Raw genomic sequence first — 27,630 nt, forward strand, 5'->3', positions numbered from 1 at the left:
TCTTAACGTTTTCAAAAAGTATAAGAAATTACCAGCATATGTGGCATTACCATCATTATTATCAGTCTGAACTAAATTTGTTCGAAATACTGATTTAATTTTGGACACTCACCTTTTTTTCTTCTTCTTTTTTTGCCTGTGCTTGTCACAAAAAAAGCAAATCCGCGTTTTACATTTCTCAACAAAACAAAAACAAAATAATAAGTAATAATAAATAGAAAGCCATATTGATATAGTACTGATACATTAAATTTATGGCTGTGAATTATTGGCAAAATTGAAAAACCTTCATCAAAATTAACTTAAAAATTTCCTGACAAAACACAAAATAACTCTGGAATTATTATTATCAAAAGTATAGAGTCACACTAAGCTGCGTTATATAATCCAACTGATAGTTTCAAACCCGCATTCTCAAACAACAATAGTATTGATTAATAATAATGGCATGAGATAAAAGGGAAACGCACTAGCTTGAATACCAATAAAATATAAATCGAGTAGGCCTACGTCGTACTTGTGACGTTTTGGAAGTGTTGGATTGCGTATATAAGAAGATATCTATAAGGGAAAGAATAGGATTTGTACATTTGAGACCAAATTAAACAAAGACATCAGGCAGTAGGCTTCGTTTTTGAATGACAGGACACCAAGGCAGTCCTTGGTAAAGGGCACCCTATGAGGAAAATGTAAAATATGAACTGCTACTGGAGTATTTGAATGGCACGCATCTAACCAGGGGGCACGGTACGTTGCCCGTGAAGTATCAGACACTTATGAACACATAATCAATCATGCAGTTTGCCCACCCCCCCCCCCCACCCCCACTCCCACCCCACCCCCACCCCCTTAGAATATTCATTCCCATTATACTGACTTGAAATAATTGTCTGTTGAAATGCAGACTGGAACTGTCGTGCGTTATGTAGATGGTAAGGTTCTCAACCGGGTTAAATTTTGTCCGGGCGCTAAACCAATCCTGCACTATCGACATATTGCGCACATTATTCCTGCGCTATTGGCAAATTGCGCAAACTATTCATGCACATTATATCATGGGTTGCACATGACGTCATTAACCACCCTCTTTGAACAAGTTCGAGTCAGGAACTATGATTGGCAACATGGTATTGTCGCAATATTTGCTTAAACAGCTCCATGAAATTTGGTACTGGCTAAGAGAAAATGAGAAAAGGAAACATCAGTACAAAAGTGTAAACAAAAATTCTGAACTTTTTGAAACAACTTTTTGAAACAACTTGTTTATGATTAGAAAAACCGTATCCAAATATTCGGTTAATTATTCATAAACTTTGGTCTCCGAGTAATCAAGAATAACTTAAAAGAATCATTCAATAAATTAAACAAAAAACACAATGAAAATGTGATTAATTTAAACAAAATATGCAGCGATAGTTACAATTAATGTAAATAGTAGAATCAATCAATAAATAAATTAATCTGTGTATATCAATAATTTGACCAATATTTTATACAATCTTCATCGAAATGTTATATACAATATTTTCTGGGGGGACCATAAAGGCACATTATACTTAACCGTTCCTCTAAGCGACTGAAAACACTTACAGAACATTACAAAAGTTGTCACTCTAAAGGCAAAACGGCCCGACGAAACAACGGACCCGCTTAGCTGTGTAATGCTAGGCGTAGGGCCTAAATGACACAGTATCATAGAGCTGCTTAAGCAACAAATATGCTGAACATTTTTCTGCTAAGTAGAAATGGGCAGGATATCAGGCACAAATTGTACATGCGAAATGGTAGTTTGGCTGGTATTCTTATTCTGGTTACCATAATTTTGTCGTGCTCGGGCTACTTTTTGTGCTTAAGTAGCTCTATGATATAATATTGGGCCCTGTAGGCCGATTTCACAAAGCAATAAATGTCACAGCAAGCCAAATTTCCAGTATTACGTGCTTTGTATTGTGCCATCACACTTTACAAAAACAAACTACGATCGATCTTAGCTCTTCGGAAATCGGCCCCTGAAGGAAGGGCCAAAGAAAAACTGTCACTCGACCTATACTTGAGGGCGCTATACTCAAGTGGAGTCACGTGCATAAAACCTAAACATTTTGCTCAACTCAGAACCGTTTTGCTCAGAATTTTCTGAACAACGTTTTCGATTTTGGTTGCATGGGACAAGAGTTGACCTGGCATAAACTTCTCTCGTTTCACACTAAAGGCTTCAGACTCCCTGGCTCTACTGTCCACAATGGCTGTATTTAGGTTTTCGCTTTCGCTTGGACGAATCACTGAGTTAATATCCGAGGAGCTGGATTTAGTTTCGTTTTGAGGGTGGTCCACCTCGTTAGCATGGCGAGGGAAGACCATCTCCTTTTCCTTAGGAAAGTTGGCTGTGTCAATTGCCTCGTAGCTCGCCGGATTACTAACAATGTATTTCATACCGTTGTTTGAGGTTGTGACAGGGACGAGAGGGGGCGGTAGACCCTTTCTCTTCTGCGCCTCGGTGATTCTCTTATTGCTATCCCCTTGCTCTGCTAGCTCTGTACCTCCTCCTCTAGGTGACCTTACTGGGTCTAGGCCCTCCTCCCGTGCGTCGTCACTGCTTGAATCGTTTACCGGACTCCTCTCTCCGGTCTGTCCAAAATAATCAGCCACGTCGGTGCTCACCAAATGATTCGTGTAGCCTTGGAACTCCGACTTGATCTTCTTGAACGGCGGTGGGGAGACGGAATCCGTGGGGGAGGACGGCGTTGGTGACGGGGACAAGTTCGCCTCGTCCGTGGGGTCATACACGTACCCCTCCTCGAGGTGAGATCGCTTGTGGAGTTTCAGGTGAACGTACTGAGTGAATTTAGCGGGGCAGAGCTTACAGTTGTATGGTTTCTCACCGTTGTGCAACCTCATATGGGTCTTAAGGTTACTGGTGCTGCTGAAGCACTTGTTGCATACGTTGCAGCAATGAGGTTTCTCCCCGGTGTGGACTAGGTAGTGCTTCTGGAGGTGGGCGTACTGGGTGAACCCCTTGCTGCAGACCTCACAACGGAACGGTCTCTCCCCGCTGTGTACCCGTAAATGTACTTTGAGATTGGAGAGCTGACCGAACACCTTCTGGCACACGTTGCACTCGTACTGGATCTTGCCGTTTTTTCTTGGGAGCGGGTACTCCAGGGATTTGTGGCCGTAGTCTGGGTTGACGGACCTCTTGCGAATCAGCTTGTAATCCGGGCTGGTTGTTGATTCATCATCCGTTTGAGGTGTTGTTGTGTTGGGCTGGAAGTTGTTGGCACTAGTGAACGAGGTTGAGGAGGAGTAGATTGGTGAGCTAGCGTTGAGAACAACGTTTGGGTTGATAGTGGCTACAGGTGCTGAGCAGGCTGGTAGAATGACTCTCTTGATGTTCCTGTCTTGTGTGTGTGTCGAATGGAGACGTGAGTCGAAAGGAATCATGGATTGGGTCGGTAGCATACCGCTGTGCAAAGTCGTCCTGACTAGGAGAGGGTTGTACATGAACTGAGGTAAGATGAAGGGTAGCCTGTGGTGCCGACCAACCTGCAGGGGGATCGGGTGAGGGATGAGCACCCCTGCCTTGCTAGCCGCATCAGCGATGTGCTTAGGGATCTGGTGGTGGGTCGAGTTGGGTTTCAACTCGGCCCTGCTCTGAGGCATAGCACCGGTAGCTCCCTTCTGGACGGGTGAGGTCTGCGGACTGGTCATGCGATGGCTGAAGACCAACCCCGTAGCAGGGTTAGAAATCACAGCCCCCATGGGTACGGCGGGGAGGTTTGACGGCCGTTTGGTTGGTAGACTTGGGTAGTCTGCAGGTACGGGAGACGGGGAGGATGTTGGTGGGGTGATGGTTCTTCTACCGGCAGAGGAACTTCGGGAGGACATGCTGAAGTCAAGGACTTGGTCTTCTTCTTGTGTGTCATTCAGTTCGTTGATCCTCGAGTCACATCCTACATAAAGACAAATAGTAAAAACATTGTGTGTTGAGACAGAGAAATATAAGCAATAATAATTAAATTAGACTTATTGTCAGGCCTGATACTCCACGGAGGCAACAAATGCGAGTGCTTCCATTGCTACAGTAGAAATTTACAAATTTCTCGTAAGGTGCCCTTCACCAAGGAGATAATTCCTTAGTGCCCCTTCGAAAACGAAGCATACAGGTTTGAATAACTTTGTTTTCTTAATGTCCCTTTAAAGCTTCTGTAGACGTTAACAAAGTTTCTTTCATGAAAGATAACTTGGTGACTTGGTGCCACTAAATTGCTTCGAGTGACAACGCATGTAGATGTCTATAAAACAGATGTAATTACTTTTTTTATTCACACGGTCGGCTCTGTTTCCTAAATGAAAGTTTCAATATAAGTCAAACTTGGCTGGAATCTACAACAGATGTGCATGACTTTAAAACTGGGAAATAAAATGGCAACATTGCGTTTTGCTGTTTACTCTGTACATAAAACGAAACTGATTGCCATTTTGACTTAATTATTTAGTGTCAAGTTTGTTTAATAAAGGAATAAAAACAACATTATTTGTTGTGGGTTGTTCGCCGTTTTTAGTTTCAAATAATGGCCAATGTTCAATGTTTGCCTAAGCTGCTCTATTCGCATACTACCTCTCTTTTCGTTGTTTCGTTTTGAATTGTCGTAGTATTTGTTTACAAATTCGTTTTATTGATGAGAGTTATTTAATGAAAGCCCTTTCAGGAGAAAACTAATTTATTTTGCTTCAAATTTACCACGAACGCAAAAAACATTTACAATCAGGCCGAGCATAATCATGGTTATTATTGCAAACAGAGTTTGAAAATCATCTTTAACAAAAGTAAACTGGTTGCACCCTCATCCTCAGACAGCTTTCGTGACGTCAGTGTAGGTTAAATTTAGGCGGGGGGGGGGGGGTGGTAGGGGATGGGGTTGTTGAAGGCGAATCGTCGCACACTGTTTCACTACCAATCAGTTTCCTTTGGGGGGGGGCATTGTTATGGCTTCAGACGCAAGGACGGAGCCTGAAGCCGAATCCAAAGTCGAAGCTGCCGTGGTTTCAAAAAGGGCCAAAATAGTCTGGTCTCGGCATCCTTACCTTTCTCGCCCTCCGTAATGGCCTGCATGATGACGGGTTGCTCCAGTCTTCTCTGGAACTCCTTACAGTACCACACCAGTAACTCCGTGCCCTGTCGTATCGGCTTCACGGTGTAGAAGTAGATATCGGTGTCGAACTGGCAAGCGACGAGGTTCTGATCACAGGCCGAGTTGGCTGGGTTGACGTGCCGCATCCAGTTGCTCTTCTGCGGGTCGAATCCATCGATGTAGTGGATGAACTTCTGGTTCTTGTAGATCTGTTAAGAATAATAGGACAAGTTTTGAAACGTATTCACCACTTTTCTAGCGTGAACTAGGCGATCTAGGCTGTGCTATGTCATGAGGACACGTGTCACATTAAAGGGACACGTTGCCTTGGATCGGGCGAGTTAATTGTTCTTTGAAAATATTGAAATTGTTCGTTTTCTTACAAAATGCACATGGTTAGAAGGATGTTTTCCAAGTAAAATATAATAATCTTGGATAGTTTCTGCGCTTTGTAAATGTTAAAACGAGCCACACAAAATAAATATGCCTCGAAATTTCACTGTTTTCGTTGTACGGCGTAAAACATGGCACGCTATTTTGTGGTGGAGTCAAATTGTCAGAAAATGGCAGACCGTTAACTAAAAGGAAAACCGTAAAATTTCGAGGGATTTATGTGTGGATCATTGTATTCTACTTTAAAAAAAAAAGTACAGGGCCATGTGGCTCTATTGACAACTCCGCAAAACATATCTTACCCGCCAGAAGTACTTCCGATTAGCGTCACGAGGTACCTCTTCCTCCCGATAGATCTGACCGACCAGTGGACCGAAGCGGGTCCCCTTGGGGATGTAGCCTCTTGCACCAACACCCACGATCTGAAAACAATCATTGTTGTTTTTAATACTTTATTTCTCCATTACAAGTTCAATGAAATTGCACACACACAAATAGTTTTATATGCAGCACCATGTTTAAAGTTGTCATGTACTGTGCTGCCACATGAAGTGCCGCATGAAGTTGTGTGCTTTCAGTTGCTTTCAGATGCTTGATTTCGGGACCTCAAATCTAATTCTGAGGTCTCGAAATCAAATTCGTGAAAAAATACTTCTTTCTCTAAAACTATGTTACTTCAGAGGGAGCCGTTTCTCGCAATGTTTTTTTTAGTTTTTTATTATCAACAGCTCTCCATTGCTTGTTACCAAGTAAGTTATAATACTAACAATTATTTTTGAGTAACTACCAATAGTGTCCAGTGCCTTTAAAGTTGAGTCATGCTTATGTGTAAATATGTCTCTGTTCTGAATTATAACAACTTGTTATGAAATGCAAATAGGGAAATATGATCCACTTCGCTATAAAGTCCTTTATTTAGCTTTCACTTCCCTCTGAATGAAGTGTCAAACAATTTTATTTACAATATGGAGATCGGATGGTCGGATCGAATGTTTCTGTTTCAAAAAATACTTAATTGTTTGTTGTTCTTCTTTCGGTGTAAGGGTTTCGGTGTTGGGTTTGTAGTTAATATATTGCGGTAACAAAATATGAACGAACTGAAAGTAGTTGACTCAGCAAAATAAAAAGTAATTAAACTCAATTATACAGATGTTTATATTAATTCTTTTTTTTTTACAGAAATAATTTCGGTATGTACCATCTCTGACTTACACGCGCCTGTATTCTTCGTTTTCGAAAGGGCAAGGGCACCAGGCTATTTCTCCTTGGCAAAGGGCACCCTATGAGGAAATTTCAAATTTCTACGAGATCATTTCAAAGGCACCAAGACAATGAACCGGGGGGCACGGAGGCAATCGCCTTCGTTGGCAATCGCCTTCGTTGCCTCTGTGAAGTATCAATTGGGCCTAGTTTATTTAGTGGATATTTTAAGCTGTGTACCAGGTACCAGTAAGTGCCTGCATCAGGAAGTCCATAGACTTCACTCAAGTCTCAATCCCGTGCCATGGTCGCCAGAAAACTCTTGTTTTGTGGTGCTCTGCATTCCCCACAACCTGTCACGTTCCGCGCAGTCGGGACCACATTTTAATGGAGAGCGCGGCTTGTTTGCTTAATATTGGCGCGATATGCATAGGGACCACTCACACGAGAACGGGACTTGAATCAAGTCTAGGAAGTCCAGAGCCATGTGGCTCTATTGTATTATGTGACGTCACAGATCGCCTAGTCTATAGACAAGCATGTCACCCGGAACTAGAAGCTGGAATATTCGACTTATACAATAGCGCCCATCTCAACTGGTTTCAAAGGGCTAGACTAAGGTATAGAACGGGGAGAACCCCTCCTATAGAAAGGTGCTTCAATAAATGAATTACGAAATGAAATGGCATCAAGAACCCCTATAGAGTAAGAGTGACAATTTCGCTCTCTTATTCGAGTGGTGTCAGTCTCGCCCATTACGTCCAGCCCAATGTGTCTGGAAAAAACAAACATTGTGTGTCATAAACCATTTTGTCAGAACCATTGTGTTACGACAAGTGAATAATGTTCGACAAACCATGTCGGACATGACAGGGCCAAAACGAAGTTTGAAAGTTCAGCGTATGAGTGCTTGACGACTTTTGTAGACATTGTGATACATACACATTTTAAGGCACAACTCTCCTCGGGTGATGTTATCAAAAAACGTATTAAAATTGCCCATATCCTTTCTTAACGGCGTAAGAAATGAAATGTATTGGTGGTATTAAAGGAACACGTTGCCTTGGATCGGACGAGTTGGTATATAAAAAGCGTTTGTAACCGTTTGTTATAAAATGCATATGGTTGGAAAGATGTTTTAAAAGTAGAATACAATGATCCACACAAGTTTGTCTCAAAATTGCGTGATTTTCCTTTTACTGTGCGAACTAACACGGTCGGCCATTTATGGGAGTCAAAAATTTGACTCCCATAAATGGCCGACCGTGTTAGTCGACGAGGTAAAAGGAAAACCGTGCAATTTTGAGGCATGTTTGTGTGGATCATTGTATTATACTTTTACAACATCTTTCTACCCATATGCATTTTATAAAAAAACGGTTACGAACGCTTTTCAAAGACCAACTCGACCGATCCAAGGCAACGTGTTCCTTTAATCAAACAGTCACAAAGCAGGTAAACCAGTGAAATGACAAGCCTATAGTCGTGCTGGCTATTCACTGAAAAGGTTAAACCCTGTATTCTATTGTGATTAGCTTATCGTATACAAATCATATCTGGGGATTTTTCTGGCATACTTGCAATCTTACTTCATCACTTTCAATGCTATTGTCATATCAATTATTGTGTACCCCGCTTCACGTAACAAACAGAATGCGCGTCATCTTACGTGAACTCTGCGGTTTTATGTGAAAACAAATAAACTAATGTGCAACACATTTTTGTATGATCTCGTCGCTGGAGAATGTTTGTTTACTTTTTGACTTATTGTGATTTTCTTGTCACAAAGTGAAATGACTCACTATTTCTCAGAAGGAGAACTATTTGTTGTCGTCAACAAACACTGTTTATCAACAAAATTCAAGAGTTGAGTTTTCTGCCAAACAAGTTGTATAATAATGGGCATATACGACAACAATGTTGATGTATGGTCTAATATTTGTTTGCTTTAAATTTGTGGGTTACGTATGATTGTGTCGTCTGATTTAATAGCGGAACAATTTACATTACTGTTTCTTTTTAAAGGTTTAATACTAGATTTGTAAGGATGGAAACAGAAATATTCTTGTCTGAAAGCTTACTGAGCAGATTTATTTTTACTACCACTTTTCTGTGAAACATTTCGCTGGCTGAAAATGAAGTCGTATTTTAGAAACTGATCACATAGAAAAAAATTATATTTGCAATGTGTGGGTCATTTGATATATTATTGGGTACTTTGCGGGTACAACCATGGGGGTAAAACCATAACTCACTTCAGTATGAGCCTGAAGGGCCGGTGTGGTCTCAGCGTGTCGAACAGGAAACTCTGCTTTGTCTTGACGACAGCAGAGTTTACTGTTCGAAACGTCGAACCTACACTTCTCCCATAAGACCTTATTCACATGACGTCATTTCAGTAGAGTACCCTCACCTAGAGGTCAAAAGGAGGTTGTTCATTGGCCAATTCTGTTCGCCGCGCGTACAAATCCGTGCGTCTCGATTGTTTCGTCACCGTTTTTCTGGATGACGTCAATGCATAAGGTCTATACATGATTGTACCCAAAAGGTCTATTATTATTATATTTTTAGTTTGTATAGCTCTGGCTGATTTGATTATAATTCTAAGATCTATATTTGAAATAAAACAAAACTGTCATTACCTGTTCATCTCGCTGGATGTAGTTGAGATTTCCAGGCAACGAGGCGGCGGCCCGACTTTCTTCAGCGTCGTCCTCGCATGGTTTATCACCCACAACGTAGATACATTTCATCTGGTACTCGGCCTCGTCCAAGTCGACCCATTCAGTGTTGTCATCCTCGCATCCCATCTTCAAACAGTGTGTGTAAGCCTGTAGAAAGCAAAGAAACCAGACCAAAAACAAATCACAATCAGAATTTTTGAACAGAGTTTACGGATTTTCCTGAAGTCGATCAGAGCATACTGATCGAAACGTTGAGTTGTTTAAACCACCAGGGCCCAATATGCTGCTAAGCACACAAATTTGCTTAGCATGAATTTTCTTCCTTGATAAAACAGTATTACCAACCAAATTTCCACATAATTTTCTGGATAAGCAAACAGCAGCTGAAAGCAACATGAAACAAACAGAAATTTGGTTGGTAATCCTGTTTTCATCAAGGAAGAAAGTACATGCTTAGTTTTTTTTTTGCTTAGCAGCTCTATGAAATTGGGCCCTGTTCTGCCCAGAATACTGAACTCAACAACCCTCCCTTTAGATCGGGCTTTTGAGTCATCGACGGCCAGCTACGTCAACCCTACTTTGTTTATTCTGTGTAGAACATAATATTCCTCGACAACGAGCCATTGGCTGTTACCGTAAACTCTCTCTTGGGGAAACATGTAGTGATTTGGGTTCGAATGCTGGCTGGTCGGAGCAGATCCGTGCTGAAACGATGTGCCTCGCCTATTGAAATGAAGCTGATGGGTTCGAATCCATGTGGGGATTTCCCTCCAACTGATTACTAACAAAGATGCGTCACTTGGCCGCATAAGGAAACTTCATTTGGGTAAAAACTACATGTTATTATAATGAATGTACACGCCTGATCCTTCACGGGGGCAACGAAGGCGATTGCCTCCATGCCCTGGACATTGCCTTGCTGCCCTAGAAATGCTCCAGCAGTTTTTCTCCCATGGGGTGCCCTTTACCAAGGAGAAAATGTCTTGGTGCCCTTTCCCTTTCCAAAACGAAGCATTCTAACAGGCCTGATGATAAGCATTTCTCGTAAAACTGTGAGTAAATAATCCCACTGATTGGTTGTAACTATTCGCTAATCCTTCAGTTGTCGAACACCAAACAATTCCTCATTGTCAACCACCTAAAAGTTACCTTCGATATTAATCAGTGCGAAAGTCGAAATTGTTCTTTCAAAAAATCCTTAAAAAACCAGCTCGAACCATCCTCAGCTGGACCGAACGAAACGAAAGTCTTTGCGGGATCTCTCTCTAACTCGTGAATGGGTGACTATTCAAATTGGACGGGGAAATTTTCCCCTGTTGGTAAACCGCCCGTGAAAAAAATACATCGCTTTGTTTGACGAAGACAAAAGACACCGGAGTTAGTTTCACTTTCAACGGCATTAGACATCTGACTTCCCGCTTCGAGAGGACTTGTGTTTACGGACATTTTTGTAAATAGAGAACGTGTAAAAGTCTTTGTTTAGTTTCGCTTGTAATGAGGGGGGAAATGAGATAGAAATTTTTATTAGAGTAACCAGTTTGTGTTATATCTAAGTATTGACACAAAATGAACAGCTATACAAATGTTGATTCTGCATTTCTTTTTTTGAAAAGTCATAGGGTGGGGCAGTGTCGCATAGTATTGTTTTAGATGACAGAGCTTGTTGGCTCTTCATGAAAAAAAAGAACACTATGAAAAACACAACGATACTCTTTAATATTAACAAAACAAATTTTGGCAAAAAAAAAAAAAAAAACGAAAATAAAAATTGTAAACATTTTGTCTTAGCCATGTTATAGAAAAACGTGTTTTTTTGTTGCATTAATTACACAATTTCAAAAACACAAAATACGAACCTTTGATAGTCAGAATTTGTTTAGTAAAACATACGTATTAGTTAAAACAACTTTTGTTTCCTTAGGAAAAACCATATTGTTGTTTCGACACACAATAAAATAGCTCACCGAAAGGTACAAAGTGTCGGTACGAGGTGACCACAATCGATTTCACAAAAAGTTAGGAATAGTCCTAACTTAGGACTAGTCTTAAGATATATTAAAAACCTAAAGGTTGTGGACACTATTGGTAAATAATTGCCAAAAACAGCTCCCTCTGAAGCAATGTAGTTTCTGAGAAAGAAGTTATTTTCAACGAATTTGATTGCGATACCTCAGATTTAGATTTTGAGGTCTTTAAATCAAGCATATAAAAACACACAACTTCGTGTGACAGGGTGTCTTTTCATTATTATCTCGCAACTTCGACGACCAATTGAGCTCAAATTTACATTTTTTCCCCCTTTTTTTCATAATTTATATTGAGATACCTCGAATGAGAAGACTGGTCTTTGACAATTACCAATAGTGTCCACTGCCTTTAAGGCTAACCCTACGAGTAACTCGTCCTCTCTCGAGAAGACTAGTCTTAACTCTTTGTACAATCCAACTCAGTGGTCGATTTCACAAAGAACCTGGGACTGTAAGTTATGACTACTCCATAATGAGATATTAAAACCTTATGGCTTGTCCTAAGTTTAAGGACGAGTAACTCGTCACAACTAGAGATAAGACTCCAGGTCCCCAGGTGAAATCCACCCCAGGTCACTGAGCGTACTAGTACTTCACAATGGAAATGGTCTGGCAACGTAATCGCCATCTATATCCAATCTTTCAAACACATTCCACGAAACTGATAGTTCCCAAGATAATGTTCTTTCCCCGTTTATTTTATTCTTTGGACAAAACAATAAAACAAAGAGCACAGGCCGTTCAGGGAAGGGCAAAAGTAAAACAAATAAATAAAAATAAAATAAAAAACTGTCATCAGAAAAGATGTGCTCTCCCAGACCTAGCTCATAAAAAGTTCACATTATATTCTATACACTAAACACTCGAAACAAAACATTGCAGTAAACAAAATATATAAGGAAAAAGCAATTACACGAACGATATACACAAGAACTACCGTTGTGACGTTCTCCTTATAAAACCATTACGTATGCCCAGTGTAATTTCCAATGTGGTGTAGGTAAGTAGTCTTATACTACAATCAACTAATTTTAAAACAACAAACACCATGCATGCGCAAGTTAATTTAATTTTTTTAGTAAAAGTTATTTGTGTTTAACATACCTGATCCCGTGTCAACTCTCCAACGACTTGACAATAAGTCCCGTGCAAAACCGCTTTCCCCATCACATTTAAACTAATTTCTGTTTCAGATAGCTTTACTTGGCCTATATTCGTCCTTTACATACGACACGAGCTGTTGTGTGAAACGAACTACCCTTTCAACAACGAAAAGGTTTCGAGTTTTGAACACATCTCACGACATTTAGTGATGGTTATTTCCTTCTCGCGGCCAGCACACGAATTGCAGAACACAACAATGAACTCACAGTACCACACAATGCATGACTCGTGCTGTCACGCTTCGATGCCCAAAACTTTCCCAGCTTTTGTTAACAAAAAAGAGCATTATTTTTATGATCTCATATGTATTGACGACTGTTTGATGTATTCGTGTAGTAGTTGCAGGTAATAGTCAATGTTTTACATCAGATCAAAATGGAGCAATTTCGGGTTTTTTCATTATTTTGTACGTATACGGAACTAATCTAAAGTAATCATTGCCCAATTTGAGTAATCATTGCCCAATTTGAAACAAATTACAAGCACATTTGGGAGTCGCATTGTTACTGGGCCACTTTTACTATAGATTACAATGGGGGCACATAGGGGAAATATTTGGGGGAATTCTGCTTTTAATGATACAATAATGGAATTCGGCATACAGCCGGAGATGTGTCGTGCAACAAATGTTTGGCTAATATTACCAAAAGTATTGTAACAGTAATTTTACCCTCCCTTCAGCCGTCGATTTCACCAAACTCTTCCTAACTTCAGATTAATCTTACGGGTTCAGTTCCGTATCCAAATACGTAGGACGCATTAAACCCATCCTAAGTTGTTTTTTAGGACCAGTTTTACTCGTCCTAACTCGAGTTATGATTAGTCCTAGCGTTTCGTGAAATCTGCTGCTGGGCCCGTTTGGTAATAGTCAAAGACCAACATCGTCCCTTGGTGAATCTAAACATCATATGCATACTATAACAAACCTGTGTAAATTTGGGCTAAACTTGTCATCGAAGTTTCAAGAAAATAAGGACAGAAAAAAACGCTCTCTTTGTATTATTTGTGCTTTCAAATGCGAGAAAGGCTTCATTTCTGAAGCCTTTTTCAGAGACAAGTTGTGTTGTGTCAAAAACCAGTGTTACCACTTGGTGTATCTCAACATCTGCGCAAAATAACAAACCTGTGAAAATTTGAATTCAATTGGTCGTCGCATTGCAGAGACACTAATAGAAGAAAAAACACAGTGTCACAAAAAGTTGTGTGCTTATTGATGCTTGATTTCGAGACATAAAAATCTAATTCTGAGGTCTCGAAATCAAGTTCAAATATTATTTTAGTGGAAAGTTACTTTTTTCTCGAAAACTACGTTACTTCAGAACCATTTCTCACAATGTTTTATACTATCAACCGCTCTCCATTGCTCGTTACCAAGTAAGTTGTCGTTGCTAACAATTATTTTGAGTTTTTACATAGTGTCCAATTCCTTTAAAGGCCATCTCGTTCAATGGAATATACAAGTTGCCCTTTAAATTAAAAAATTAATGGGGCGCTGGTTGTACCGTCCATATAAACGATTCATATGTAGAGTATAATTTCATGAATTTCTCCCTCTGAGCACAAGGTAACTGAATTATTTATTTATTTATTTTGACTGGTTGATTCACGGGTAAAGGTGATTTTATTGTCATCATATTTTAGTTTCATGGATAAATTATTCCAAAAGTCAACATGGTGCGCTTTATTCTTTTGCCGACAAACGTACATACGTCTGCTTCCTGATCCAGTACTTCATTAAATATAATTCGTCTTTTGTTTCAAACAATGAAACGCGGCGGGTCTGCATTTTGTTTATGTTTTAAGCATTAAGAAATTATAACAACAGACGTTAAAATCCTTCAAAAGCTATCAAATTTGCACGAAGGTCGCTGCTGTTGATTTGAACTCTTTAATATCAGTGGGATTAAGTTGAATTGAACTGTTTATACAACCATATTGCATTTTTGAATAAAAATTTACTTTGACATCGAGGAGCTGGTCGGACCTCAAATGTTAAAATAAATTATATAATCATCAGGACCACTGAACTGTATGGACTGCACAATAGTGAAGGTTTACGCATTAGGTAAAATAAAAACATGTTTAGCGCTCCTATCCGCTTCCTTTTTAGAGGCCGCCTCCTTTTGGGTTTTTCTTCTTCTATTTTTTTTATACAAATAATAGCATACATTTTAAGGATATCAGACAAGAAAAATAAAAGCCGACTGTCTTTAAAAATGCGTCGGCGGCCATTTTGAAAAAAAGGAAAGAAGGCCCTTCTCCTCCCTTTTTTCAAAAAGGCAGGAAGCTAAGCATGTTTATTTTGTTTAATTGGCCATAGGTTGGTAACCGTTTTGTTTGGTCATAGCTTGGTTTTTAGTCAACTTAATGCTGCTTTATGGAGCAAATTACCAAGAAAAGATACAATAAAAGTTACATGTGAAAGTCTCAGTCGAATATTATGGTGTCTAAGAAAAATAACATTGGCGGGTTACCAACCGCATCTCTGGCCGCAGCTTTCAGAGACGGACACCACGGACATTTGGGTCACAACAAATTGATGGACTTGTCAAAAATGTAATTATAATAACAGGAAACCTGTCATGATTGAAAGAACAACTAAGTGGTGGTTTAGACCTAACCCACTATTGCTAAGCAGGATTTTTCGGCGCTAAGCAGAATTTGGCCCTGGGCCAATTTTCATAGAGCTTGATCTTGTAAGAAACATTTTGTTTCGCTTAGCTACTTTTTCTACTTTGAATTTGGACCATGATGGTTTCAAGCATGCCCAAACAGATTTTACTATTAATTAAACAAAGTTAACGACAGCTTTATGTCAACAGCGCCCTTTTACTAATTCATCAAAAGGTTTAAGTGCATGTCTAATCCTGTGAGTCATCACTTGTTAGAACTCCATCAAAAACAAAAGTAAAGAAACAAAGACGTCATCAAAAGAGATGCCGCTTATAAACCAGATTACAGCGCCCCCAACCCCAAAACCCCACCACATCTGAATTGCCGCAAAACCTTAAAGGGTACACAATTGTATCAAAGTATCGTTAATCATAAAAGACAATTAATTGGTATGTTTGTATTGTAATGGTTAGCCCTCGTTAAGAACCTTTTACAGTTGACACCTTTTAGAAGTAGACCGTCAGATGGTCAGTACTGCCATCGATTGTTCGGTTTTTCGGGAGAAGCAAACAATAACATTTCGGGCACCTGTTTGCCATGGTTGAATAGGTAGACAATAAAAAAAACAAGAGTGTTGGAAAGTCGCTTACATTAAGGTGTTGTTATAAAAGCTCAACTGGTGAAGCGTGAACTTTCTTGAACCCTTAAAGGTTTTCAACTTGGGATGGAAAAGGACAAATTACCTTCGGCTTTGGGCTTTAAAAGGGTACTGGGATGATGGTGGGTTTCACAAAGGGTTAGACTAGTCCTGTCTCGAGTTAGGACGAGTTAGGTCGATACTCGTCCTAACTTAGGACTAGCCTTAAGTTTTTAATATCTTCTAGCCATAACTCTTTGTGAAGTTGACCACCTTTGGTAATTATCAAAGACCAGTATTCTCACTTGGTGTTTCCCAAAATAACAAATCTGTGACAATTTTGATTCAGTTGGTCATCGAATTATCAAGAGAATAGATGAAAAAACAATGTTGTGTACTTAAACAGCTCTCCTTTGCTTGTACCAAATAATTGTAAATTGCTAAAAATTATTTTGCTTAATTACCATTAATAGTGTCCAGTAAGAAGCATTTGTTTAGAAATAGATAGTTCAAAAGATGTTTTTGGAAATGGAATATAATTTGATTCACGCAATATTTCGAGGGATATTTTTGAGTGGAAAATTAAATCACTCTACAGAGTGTCGGGTTATCCTTTTACTTCGCGAATTTAAACACGATATTTATGTAGTTTTGTAGAACCAAATTTTTGACTCGAGCACAAAATTAACTACCGTAAATAAAGGAAAACCGTAAATTAAAAAAAAAAAAAAAAAAATTATATTTTGAAAACATCTTTCCAACCATATTTTACAGACGCTTTTGAAGCCCGAAGCGCCGAAACGGCAGGCAATGTGCCCGTATATAAACGGTAGTCTGTTGTTTATGTCTATTTTCCTTTCTTTTTAGTGGATGGCAATAACATTCATCATGATGTTTAGTGCATTACATGTGAACGAACTGCAATTACCGTTGGGAAAAAAGGTAATTGTGTTTCTCTGTCGGGTAGGCTTATTGAAAAATTAACAATTTCAGACGAAATAAATCAGTTTTGATAAATAGCCCAGCCGATTGTCTTTAAAAAAAAAGGTATCGGCCGGCCATTTTGAAAAAAAAAACCATCCTTTCTTTTTTTTAAATGACAGGACGCTAAACATGTTTTGTTTGTTTTTGCCTTATCCATATCTTTGCTTTCCAATAACCTTTGGATTGGGCTTTCAGATTCCAGTTAGAGTTATTTTGTCTTCTTCTTTCTTTCTTTCTTTCAAATACTAAGTTTTGTTTGCCGGTGAATAGGCCAATCTAAATTTGTTTTGTAATATTTTTTTATTTGCGGTATTAACCACCACCCACTGTAAGTATTTTTGTTCTTCAAAAAAAAATATGCAAACAAATACTTTTAGGAAGGAAAAATAAAGACAAGTTCAACCAGAGTTCAATAACGCTCCATTTACTTTTGGAGAAGAAAAAAAAACCAGAAGCGTCGTGGGTCAATCTCAGCGGGCATGTCTTTGAAGACACGCCGTCATTTTCACTCGATCGTCCCCATGGCTTGTTGGGGGTCTCCACGCTAAACTAACAATCGTGAAAGCGAGCCCTGTTTGTACATTGGTCTGTAATACTATAATCCGTATGCACAGCCAATTTGTAAAGCCGATGAACGTTTTGTCCCCGTAAGTGACTTTTATTTTTGGCACAATTGAGGCCTATAGTGGAGGCCGTCTTGTGCAATCATTTACTGTGCATACAATCCACTGCAAGTGCAATCAGAGTTTTCGACCTTTGAGACGAGAAAATAGTGAAATCGCGCCAAAGTTCAGCGAGATTATAAAAAAACTTAAGTTTACACTCACGTTTATACGGAATCATTAAAGGGGCATTATGGAGAGAGATAGAAATTATCAAAATCATATGATAATGACTTAAATTTCATAAATGAGAAAAAAAAATTAGCTGTTGCAAACAACTTAACAACCAAAAGGACCGATGGTGTAACTGGAAAAAAAATAGTTTAAGGTCATTTGTTTTAATTTATTAAGTATGACGTAGTATGAATTACATATCTCACAAATGATCCACGTGACAAAGTCATAATTATAACCCAATATATAAGTAGGCCTGACACTTATGGCTCGTTCTAACTTTCTTTTATTTTTTTTCTCAATGTACCTTTAAAGCGTTTCGCGATTGAAGACAACACTATCGGCCTATACAGCTTTTTCGGTTCTTCACATGAGCACATTGTTTGAATATTTAATTTTACCGGCTCAAAGTTTAGTCTTCGCAAGAGTATTTGGTGCCAAAAACAGCATCATCTCATTGCGCAATCACGTCCCCAAGGACAAAGTTTGCAAATTCATCACCGTCTAAAAAAAGTATTTTTTTACAATGGTACTGATTATCATGCACCACCTATTCTATTTTGTTATAGATTACAACACCCATTGTGAGAGGGGGGAATTAGAGGGTATTTCCGGACAGAAAGTGTTGTGTGACAAAATCAGGAAGAAGTAGCTTTTTCTGAAGAAATTCCAATACATGACATGAAGTATTGTTTAACTTGGTAAGCCTTCAATGACTTTGAGTTGTGAGGTTGAAGCAATTATTCTTACCTGACAAGAAATTACCCTCAAGTTGATTATTTGTATCATGGTGTGTCTTGGTTCGATGACTTTGAGTTTTATACATAGGTAATGAGCAACTCATCTTACCTTTACATAAGAAAATACCCTTAAGTTGATGTCACTGAATTGCCAGTGTTAATGTACCATTTTGTATCATTGAATTGTCAATGTCAACATTGCAGTAAGCGTGCGTTATGAGAAATACATTAATTTGTTACAGTTAAGGACAGCCATTTTGAAAGTTCAAAATATCCCTTGCTGTTCCACTGAAAAAGCCCTACTACTCAGGCAAAAATATTTCCCTCATAGTCTGAGTGATTGCATGTGTGCCAAATATCATCAAAATGTACAATTCCTCCAAATAATTATTTCCACTACAAGGGCAGCACTGTCCAGCACTAATGGTAATATAACTCAAAATAATTGTTATTTTATAAAATTAATTGGTATAATTCAAGTGGAGGGCTGTTGATAGTATAAAAAATTGTGAGAAATGGCTCTCTCTCTGAAGTATAAAACGTAAGTTTTGAGAAAGAAGTATTTTCTCAGTAAAATAATTCACGCGTAAGGTCTCGAAATCAAGCATGAAACCACTCAACTTCGTGTGACAATGGTGTTTTTTCTTCCATTATTATCTCTCAACTTTGATGACCAATTGAGTTCCATTTTTCACAGGTTTGTTGTTTTGTGCATATGTTGAGATACACCAAGTGAGAAGACTGGTCCTTGACAATACCAATAGTGTCCAGTCTCTTTAAGAATCTGAAGTTCGGCATAAATGAAAGCATTGCAGCAACAAAATCGGAATTTGTTTGTACATGCACCAACGGCAATTAACACCATTGGACACTTTCTGAACAGAACAAAAATTTAAAAGTTCACAGATTTACAAATTACCTACAGGGTTTACAGAAGGTAATGGTGAAAGACTTCCCTTGAAATATTTTTCCATGAAATGCCTTTTTGAGAAAACATTTAAACAATTATCATTTCTCGATATCGAGAATAACGGATTATTTTAAACACATGTCACGACACGGCAAAACGTGCAAAAACAAGGGTGGGTTTTTCCCGTTATTTTCTCCCGACTCCGATGACCGATTGAGCCTAAATTTTCACAGGTTTGTTATGTTCTACCACGGGCCTTTGGACAATACTGTTATCCGATGTTGTGCGATTGCTTTAAGTTGTGAATTGAAGGGGCGTGGTTCGAGAAGGTTCGCAGCATGCAGGGAAACTTTACCTTTTAGCTTCAAGTTATTAGTATTTTTCACTGACATTGAAACAAATTCAAAGATATTTGATATCACGCAACCACAAACATTCCCAGTTTGATGGTATGCTCTTGTTAATCAGTTAAACATTCAATTATTATGCAACAGTCTTATACTCATTTTAATAACATTTTACTTTTGTTTGTGCTGCACCTTTAAATAAACCGTAATGGCTGCTGCCTGCTCAAATTGAAGGAGAATGTTCACTTTCTTAAAAATAAAATTCAGAAAACGACCGCATCTTGTGTCTTTTTCAATTGATTACTAATACTATAGTAAGTTGAGTCAAAAAATACTTTAAAAAAAAACTATCTTCCATTTAACAAAAAAAATCTACAAAATGTCATCGAATAAAAGTTACAATTTGGCATAAGAAAACCTTACCTTTTCTTGTCGAGGAAGATTTGATTCTATATCAGTTCAACCGTTGTATAAGAATTCAGGTACGACCTAGCGATGATGACGCGATGGCTGAAGTGCCAAAACTGCAACTGGGCGGTATCAGCAAAAATAAAAAGACTACTAAAAAAAAACACCGTCACACCACCAGTGAAATCTATTGGGGGACTATAAACCCACGACCTTATCTATGTAAACCGCCCCAGGATCCCTCAGGTGTTTACCGAAAGTTAAACATCAACTTCGCTTTTAGAAAACAATTGGTCGACGTTCACCTTTCCAAAAGAGTTTCTGTGTTCCTACCACAGGGTGCTTTTTATATGACCAGTCTTCTGTTTGTCTAGTTGGCAAGCTTTGTGAGGGACAGGTTTTACAGCCAGTTTGTCGATGGAACTATAGGTCGTAAACTTTCGAAAGTTTACTGTGTGAATTGGGAAATCATTGACAAGGTTTTCAATTGCGGCGGTTTTTTTTATTTTAGGGAAATTACGGGACGTTTGCAGTGGGGTGATTTCAGTTGATAAGACTTAAGGATTGTGTTTGTTTTGTTGTGGGGTAATCTCGATTAAGTATTGGAGAGATTTCTTTTCTTATCAATGTTAAAACCTTGTCGTGTTTTTTTCTTTGTAAGCAGGGTGCTTTTATGTCACGCAATGTTCATAACCGAGATTTGTTATGCTTTGGAATCCCGCCCGCGGTTTAAACCAAACGATGGAATGTATAATCGCAGATTCGTTTAATTTTCTTGTAGGTATCTTTTGTTGATTCGTTGGGGAGTGGGGAATGAAACAAAGCACACAAAGGTGGGCTTGCTTAATTAACCTCCTAATTACAAAAATATTTGTGTAAGACTGTAAACGATTAATACGAGATAAAACTTTGAGTTTGGAGCGAGAAATTAAAGGGGTGTGGTTGGTAGGGGCGGCTCGTACTTTAAGTGCGTGGTCAACATTGTCAAAGGTCAGTTTACATGTAGGCTACACATTATGTTACCTATGGCTGTGAGAGTTTAGGCTCAAGTCACAAGAAAATACCGAAAAACCCACATCTCTGATGTTCACTTGTTTCAAAAATCGGGTTTGGGAATTGCGAGTTATACGCCTATAACTGGTTTACTAAAGTATAAAGGAATATTATAAACAGATTTACAATTATGATAAATATTTGAAAGTACGTTTTTCCTCATGACCATCTTCGCACAAATTGAATTATCTTAGCAAGTATTGTCTTCGGCCTGCAAACAGGTTTGGCATTGAAATAGTAAGTAAATATACTTATCAAATCATGTTAAAATAATGTCTTTGCATATTGACTACACTGACACAACGATCAACATGTCACCAACTGCAGTGAAATTTAAAAACATTTTTAGTTTTTCAAAAGTCACTGGGTACCGGCTGGCAAAAAGTCCAGATGCACTCAGTTATAGCTTCCAGACTTTCAGGCAATTTTTATTTATTTAATTTAAGGAAAACGCATAAAACAATCATTATTAACGAGCGAATTACACATCAGCAAAAATACAAAGCGCAAACAAATTAATTCATATGAAATAAAAGTCAAACCGCAGCACTAATTCAAATAAATTAAGGGTAAACTTTTTATGACTGTGTGGCTTGTGCCGACCGCTTCTATAAATATTGATGTCAAATCGATTGAATAGTATAGAACTGGAACGTCAATAAAAATGAATAAAGAAAGCAGCAATAAAAAATAATATATAAATAAAATACACAGATGTTTGATTAATTCAGAAACCATCCCTTAATCCGGCCATTCTTTTCGTTCCAGTCATGCGTTTCGTCAAATATGTTTGTGGTCGGTTTATCATGTTGCCTCTCCGGCACTGTAAATCATTCCGTTATTATTTTAGAATTTAATTTTAGGTAATGGTACTACTCGTTCATAGACCTTATCAGTGATTCCCGTGCATAGTTCTAATTCTGCGGTCTCTGAGACATAATGCACTCTGAACACTACCTGGGCCCAATTTCATAGAGCTGCTAAGCACAACAATTTGCTTAGCATGAAAATTCTTTTTCTAGATTACCAACCAAATTTCCATTTGTTACATACTGCTTGTTACTGGTATTCAGCTGTTGTTTGCTTATACTGAAAATCATGTGGGAATATGGTTGGTAATCCTGTTTTTATCGAGGCAGAAATTTCATGCTAAGCAAATCGGTGTACTTAGCAGCTCTATAAATTTGGGCCCTAGTCAGAGTTGACCCGGATTCTGTGGTTAGGATGAGTAGGCCTAAGTCGTCCTGTCGTCCCCTCGAGTTAGTCGTCCTAACTCGAGGGGATCATAAGAATAGTCTTCAAAGGCAGTGCACACTATTGGTAATTACTCAAACTAATTATTAGCATAAAACCTTACTTGGAAACGAGTAATGGGGAGAGGTTGATTGTATAAAACATTGTGAGAAACGGTTCCCTCAAGTAACGTAGTTTTCGAGAAAGGGGTAATTTTCCACGAATTTGATTTCGAGACCTCAGATTAAACAGTTTGAGGTCTCAAAATCAACCTTTTTGACCCCCCTTTGAGACGGCTCCGGGAACGCCCCCTGGGAACGCCTCTCCCTTTTACCCTTCCTTTCTAGCTATTCTAAGTGTCACTGTGATGACGTCAATCTATAGAAAAATCTTTTGTCTGAACATGTTCCTCTCATTTGGAAAAAGGCACACCTGTTGATTTTTTATGATGTGTTGTAAAAAAAAAAAAAAAAAACTATCCCTGGAATAGAAATGTGTGTTTGCCTGACGAGACAGTGATTTTAATCCTTCATTGTGTGTTCTGTGGAGAGAACCTTTGAGCCCTCTGCGCCGCGTCCTTCGGGATTAAAGGTGTAATGCACGAAGGACAAAACAAAAATACACAACGGTTTTAGAATGAGTGTTTACTTCCCAAATGAACTTGATAGTGCGACCGATTTTACTGATTAACTGCCTGCTGAAATACTGCTTTTTCCCCCCTTTTTTATAGAAATAATGGTCACATAGTTAATAGCAGAGTGTGCTCATTGTGATCGCCCAGTTTTTTTACCATCATATCAGCACTGCGTTTGTGAAGTTTGGTTTGTCCTTTCTCTATGGTTAAAGGCACTGTACACTATTGGTAATTGTCAAAGACCAGTCTTCTCACTTGGTGCATCTCAACATAATATGCATAAAATAAAAACCCTGTGAAAATGTAACTAAATTGGTCATCGACGTTGCAAGAGAATAATGAAAGAAAAAACATTGTTGCATAATTAATTGTGTGTTTGCAGATGACTATAAATTGGCTTCTGCAGGCCTGACGTCTTGTTATAACTATTTGAGTAAAGAATTACCTCTTTCTAAAAAACTACGTTACTTAAAGACAGTGGAAACTATTGGTAATTGTCGAAGACTAGTCTTCACAGTCAGTTGATGTATCTCAACAAATGCATAAAATAACAAACCTGTGAAACTTTGAGCTCAATCGGTCGTCAAATTGTTGTGCTTCCTGATGCTTGATTTCGAGACCTCAAATTCTAAACCAGGTCTCGAAATCAAATTCGTAGAAAATTACTTCTTTCTCATAAACTACGTCACTTCAGAGGGAGCTGTTTCTCACAATGCCTTATACCATCAATCTCTCCCCATTACTTGTAATCAAGAAAGGTTTTATGCTGATAATTATTTTGAGTAATTACCAATAGTGTCCACTCTCTTTAAGAGAGAGCCGTTTCTCACAATGTGTTTTACTTACCGTTGTCAAGCAATTTCTAATGCTAACAACTGTTACCTAGTGAGAATTCTGGTTTCTGACAATAACTAAAGGTGTTCGGTGCCTTTAAACATAATAAAGCTGGGTGTGATTCCTGTCAACAGTTTCACAACCAATTTTACAACAAATCAGAGTTGTTCCTTCATTTGTTTTTCAAGGCTGCTTTACTCTCATTGTGCTTTCACAGCCTTATCTGTTGAACTTTGATTTTAACCATAAAGGTGTTTCTGCACGGCTTTGGTGTGTGTTTGCGATAAAAGTGCACCGCAATCCCACTCTTTATATTTAGATACAGACCATACCTGTGACGGGGGCATTTGGGGAAACATACTTTAGGGAGAAAATGTGGGTTATGTTTTTTAGGTACTGTATCATTTAAAGGCGGTGGATACTATTGGTTATTACTTAAAGTAATTATTAGCATAAAACCTTACTTGGTGACGAGTAATGGGGAGAGATTGATGGTATAAAACATTGTGAGAAACGGCTCCCTCTGAAGTGACATAGTTTTTAAATAAAGAAGTAATTTTCCACGAATTTGATTTCGAGACCTCAGATTTAGAATTTGAGGTATCGAAATCAACCATCAGAAAGCACACAACTTCGTGACACAAGGGGTTTTTTTTCTTTCTTTATTATCTCGCAAATTCCACGACCGATTGATCTCAAATTTTCACAGGTTTGTTATTTAATGCATATGTTGAGATACACAAAGTGAGAAGACTGGTCTTTGACAATTACCAATAGTGTCCACTGCCTTTAAGGTATCGTATCATTTAATGTGTACTTTGTTGGTCTCCGGGTTCGCCGTCTTTGTACGATCAATGTAATAGGGGGTCGAAACGGGGTTACCCGAATGACGTCAGAGATTACAAACACAAATACAGAGCGAAACGAGAGTGAGTACGTATATAACAAAACCCCACGAGCAACATCAGTCGTGATCATTGGTGGTCGATTACTAAGATTGCTACGGAAACCTATAATGCAGGGGCCTGATAATTCACGGAGGCAACAAAGGCGAATTTCATAGAGCTGCTTAAGCACAAAATGTTGCTTAAGCAAAAAATTCCTTGCTTAGTAAAATCAGATTACCGGCCAAGACTCCACTCAATTGTTATGCTAAGTAAACAACAGCTAAATACCAGTCATAAGCATGTATGTGGCATGAAATTTGGGCCAGTAACATATGTAAAATAAGCGAGCTATTTTCGTGCTTAAGCAAATTGTTTGCTTAATCAGCTCTATGAAATTGGCCCCTGGATTGCCTTGGTGCCCATGAAATGATCCAGTAGAATGATCCAAGGATAAAAATGCCTTGGTGCCCTTGCAACTTAAAAAATGGGGCATTTAGGCCTGAACATTTTCTTTAAAGGCACTGGACACGTTTGATGACTTACTCAAAATAAAATTAGCATAACAACTCACTAGGTAACACGCAACGGAGAGCTGTTGACAATAATAGAAAACATTGTGAGAAACGGCTCCCTCTGAAGTAACGCAATTTTTAGGAAGAGTATAATTTCTTACTAAAATATTTTGTATAAGAGTCAGGCATCTGAAAACACACAAGTTTGTGCATCAATGATGTCCTACATTTGATTATTTTCTTAGAGATATGCAGTCAAACATATAATGCAAGTACATGTACATGTACACAGGTACATCTCACACATGCTCTAATTTAAACACATGTGGACACTGCATGCAGTTTCCATTTCTGTGTTTTGATTGGCCCGAGATGATGTTTGTTAGCTGCACCCACATCACACATTGGACCAATCAAAACACAGAATTGTAAATCTTACGTCACTGAACGTTTATCCAATGACATGAATCCAATGAAATCACTGGTTCCGAAAAGTGAGTACCTGTCTTTATGGCCCTTTCGAAACGACTGGATTTGGCTTTGGATTCGGCTCAGGCTAGCTTTGCCTTCCGGTTGTTTTGACAACTGCGCGTGTTTTAGGTTTACGCGCTCAGTGCGTCAGACGAGAGAACGGAGCCTCAAGCCGAACCCAAAGCCGAAGCCGTGGTTTCGAAAAGGGCCTATAATTATTTATATGTCCAATTTACCGTATTTTTTTCACCGCAAGAGGGCGCCTTAGTCAGATTGCAGGAGGTGGACTGTCATAATAAGAGATATTTACGTCGTCTGCAGAAACATTTAAGCCCAATTACATGTTTAGCAGAAAACACTGCTTAACAAATGTTATTGCTATAAGCAAAAAACGACTGGGACACCAATCACAACAGTGTCGACTTAATAGAACGTTGGCTGGTAACCTGTTTTTGATGAGCAATATTTTCCTGTGCTTAGCAAGTTTTTGTGCTTACAGGTTCTATAAAATTTGACCTAGACGACACTCTGATCGCGCAAAGTGCTTTTCTATGACAAGTATCGCAAGAGATCATTTTTCTTGAATAATCATAGAAAGTACTTTGAACTGCTATCAGAAGCGTAACTTGATCTGGTAGAATTAACAATATCTTCGTTAGTTCTTTTGTAACCGCACTATTGAAACTCTTTTTTACTGTATTTTAAAAAGAGAAAATTATGAATTTTTCACATATTTCTTATTTCATGAGAAAACACTTGAAATGATCAACTTTTGTACTCATTTGTAAAAGACGAGAGCGTACACAATTGAAAAATAACTATCTAGTCCTTAGAACCTAGCCGACCCAACTTTACCTGTTCGCCGCTAGCCGACCCAACTTTACCTGTTCGCCGCTAGCCGACCCAACTTTACCTGTTCGCAGCACTCCATGCAAACCCACATAACATTGGAATAATGAAACGTTCTTGAACTTCACTGAACTGTTAGAAGTAAGGTTAAGGCACCGGACACGTTTGGTAATTATCAAAGACCGATATTCTCACTTGGTGTATCCCAATATAAAACATAAAATAACAACCCTGTGAAAAATTTCACTCAATTGATCGTCGAAGTTGCAAGATGAAGGAAAAAACCACCATTGTTGCACAAGTTTGTGTGCGTTCAGATACATTTTTAAAAGGTTTTTCAGTCGCAGTCCTGTGAAGTAGTGTATTGTTTGAGTGAGAAACTACCTCTTTCTCAGCTCAAACAGAGAGAGCCGCTTCTCACAATGTTTTATACTTCCATCAGCTCTCCAATGAGTAAGTTGTTTTGCTTTCAATTACTTTGAGTAACTACCAATTAGTGTCAAGTGCCTTTAAAAATGTTAATATATTTACCTCATCTTGACGGTGTCCTGTCTTTGACCACTGATCTATGTTGTCCACGTTTAATCCGTACACCCAGTTTGTCTCAAGCCCTTTCATTGTGAATTTATAATACAGGAAAGTCACTATATCCACTTATTGCAATACACCATTCAAAACAAAACAGGCAGTGTAGTAACTCTTCCGCGTTTGTGACTATTGATGTTCTCAACTCGGTCGCACAACTCCTAATGACCACCCACCACATACGGAAATGCATCATAGGAAATATTATCATAATGCCAAACCCGCAAAATGTCCTCAAGCTGAAATCCACAATCGGAGAGCGAGGGTATATAGCATATCCCAACCGGAAAATAGTACAGAACCAGAGTGTGTTTACAACGTTTGTTTTGTGAGCAATGTATTTTGCGGTTTAAAGGAACACGTTGCCTTGGATCGGTCGAGTTGGTCTTTGAAAAGCGTTTGTAACCGTTTTTTTATAAAATGCATATGGGTAGAAAGCTGTTGTAAAGGTAGAATACAATGATCCACACAAACATGCTTTGAAATTGCACGGTTTTCCT

At 38.6% G+C, this 27,630-nt stretch overlaps 1 protein-coding gene across 3 annotated transcripts; it reads right to left on the reverse strand.

The window, feature by feature from the left end:
* Positions 1-851: 851 nt before the first annotated feature.
* Positions 852-27,280, reverse strand: LOC139946884 (PR domain zinc finger protein 1-like). Of its 3 annotated transcripts, none has more exons than XM_071944646.1 (5): positions 27,077-27,280; positions 9,365-9,553; positions 5,825-5,944; positions 5,083-5,338; positions 852-3,947 (listed from the first exon to the last, which is right to left on the reverse strand). In XM_071944646.1, exons 1-5 carry the CDS (start codon positions 27,161-27,163, stop codon positions 2,104-2,106), a joined length of 2,496 nt encoding a protein of 831 aa, XP_071800747.1. In that variant the 5' UTR covers positions 27,164-27,280; the 3' UTR covers positions 852-2,103. The 3 variants fall into 3 exon arrangements, with proteins under 3 accessions (XP_071800747.1, XP_071800749.1, XP_071800748.1); XM_071944648.1 differs by lacking the exon at positions 27,077-27,280 and adding an exon at positions 20,088-20,201; XM_071944647.1 differs by lacking the exon at positions 27,077-27,280 and adding an exon at positions 12,538-12,715.
* Between the last annotated feature and the right edge of the window lie 350 nt (positions 27,281-27,630).

Source organism: Asterias amurensis, chromosome 14, assembly GCF_032118995.1.
Source record: "Asterias amurensis chromosome 14, ASM3211899v1".
Classification (NCBI taxonomy): domain Eukaryota; kingdom Metazoa; phylum Echinodermata; class Asteroidea; order Forcipulatida; family Asteriidae; genus Asterias; species Asterias amurensis.

Bases quoted from the DNA above. Each gene is read 5' to 3' on its own strand.
- LOC139946884 (XM_071944646.1), bottom strand. From the start codon at position 27,163: ATGAAAGGGCTTGAGACAAACTGGGTGTACGGATTAAACGTGGACAAC. The intron at 9,554-27,076 runs GTAAATATATTA...TGCTTTCTACAG, and splicing joins CAGGACACCGTCAAGATGAG to GCTTACACACACTGTTTGAA. The intron at 5,945-9,364 runs GTAATGACAGTT...GATTGTTTTCAG, and splicing joins ACATCCAGCGAGATGAACAG to ATCGTGGGTGTTGGTGCAAG.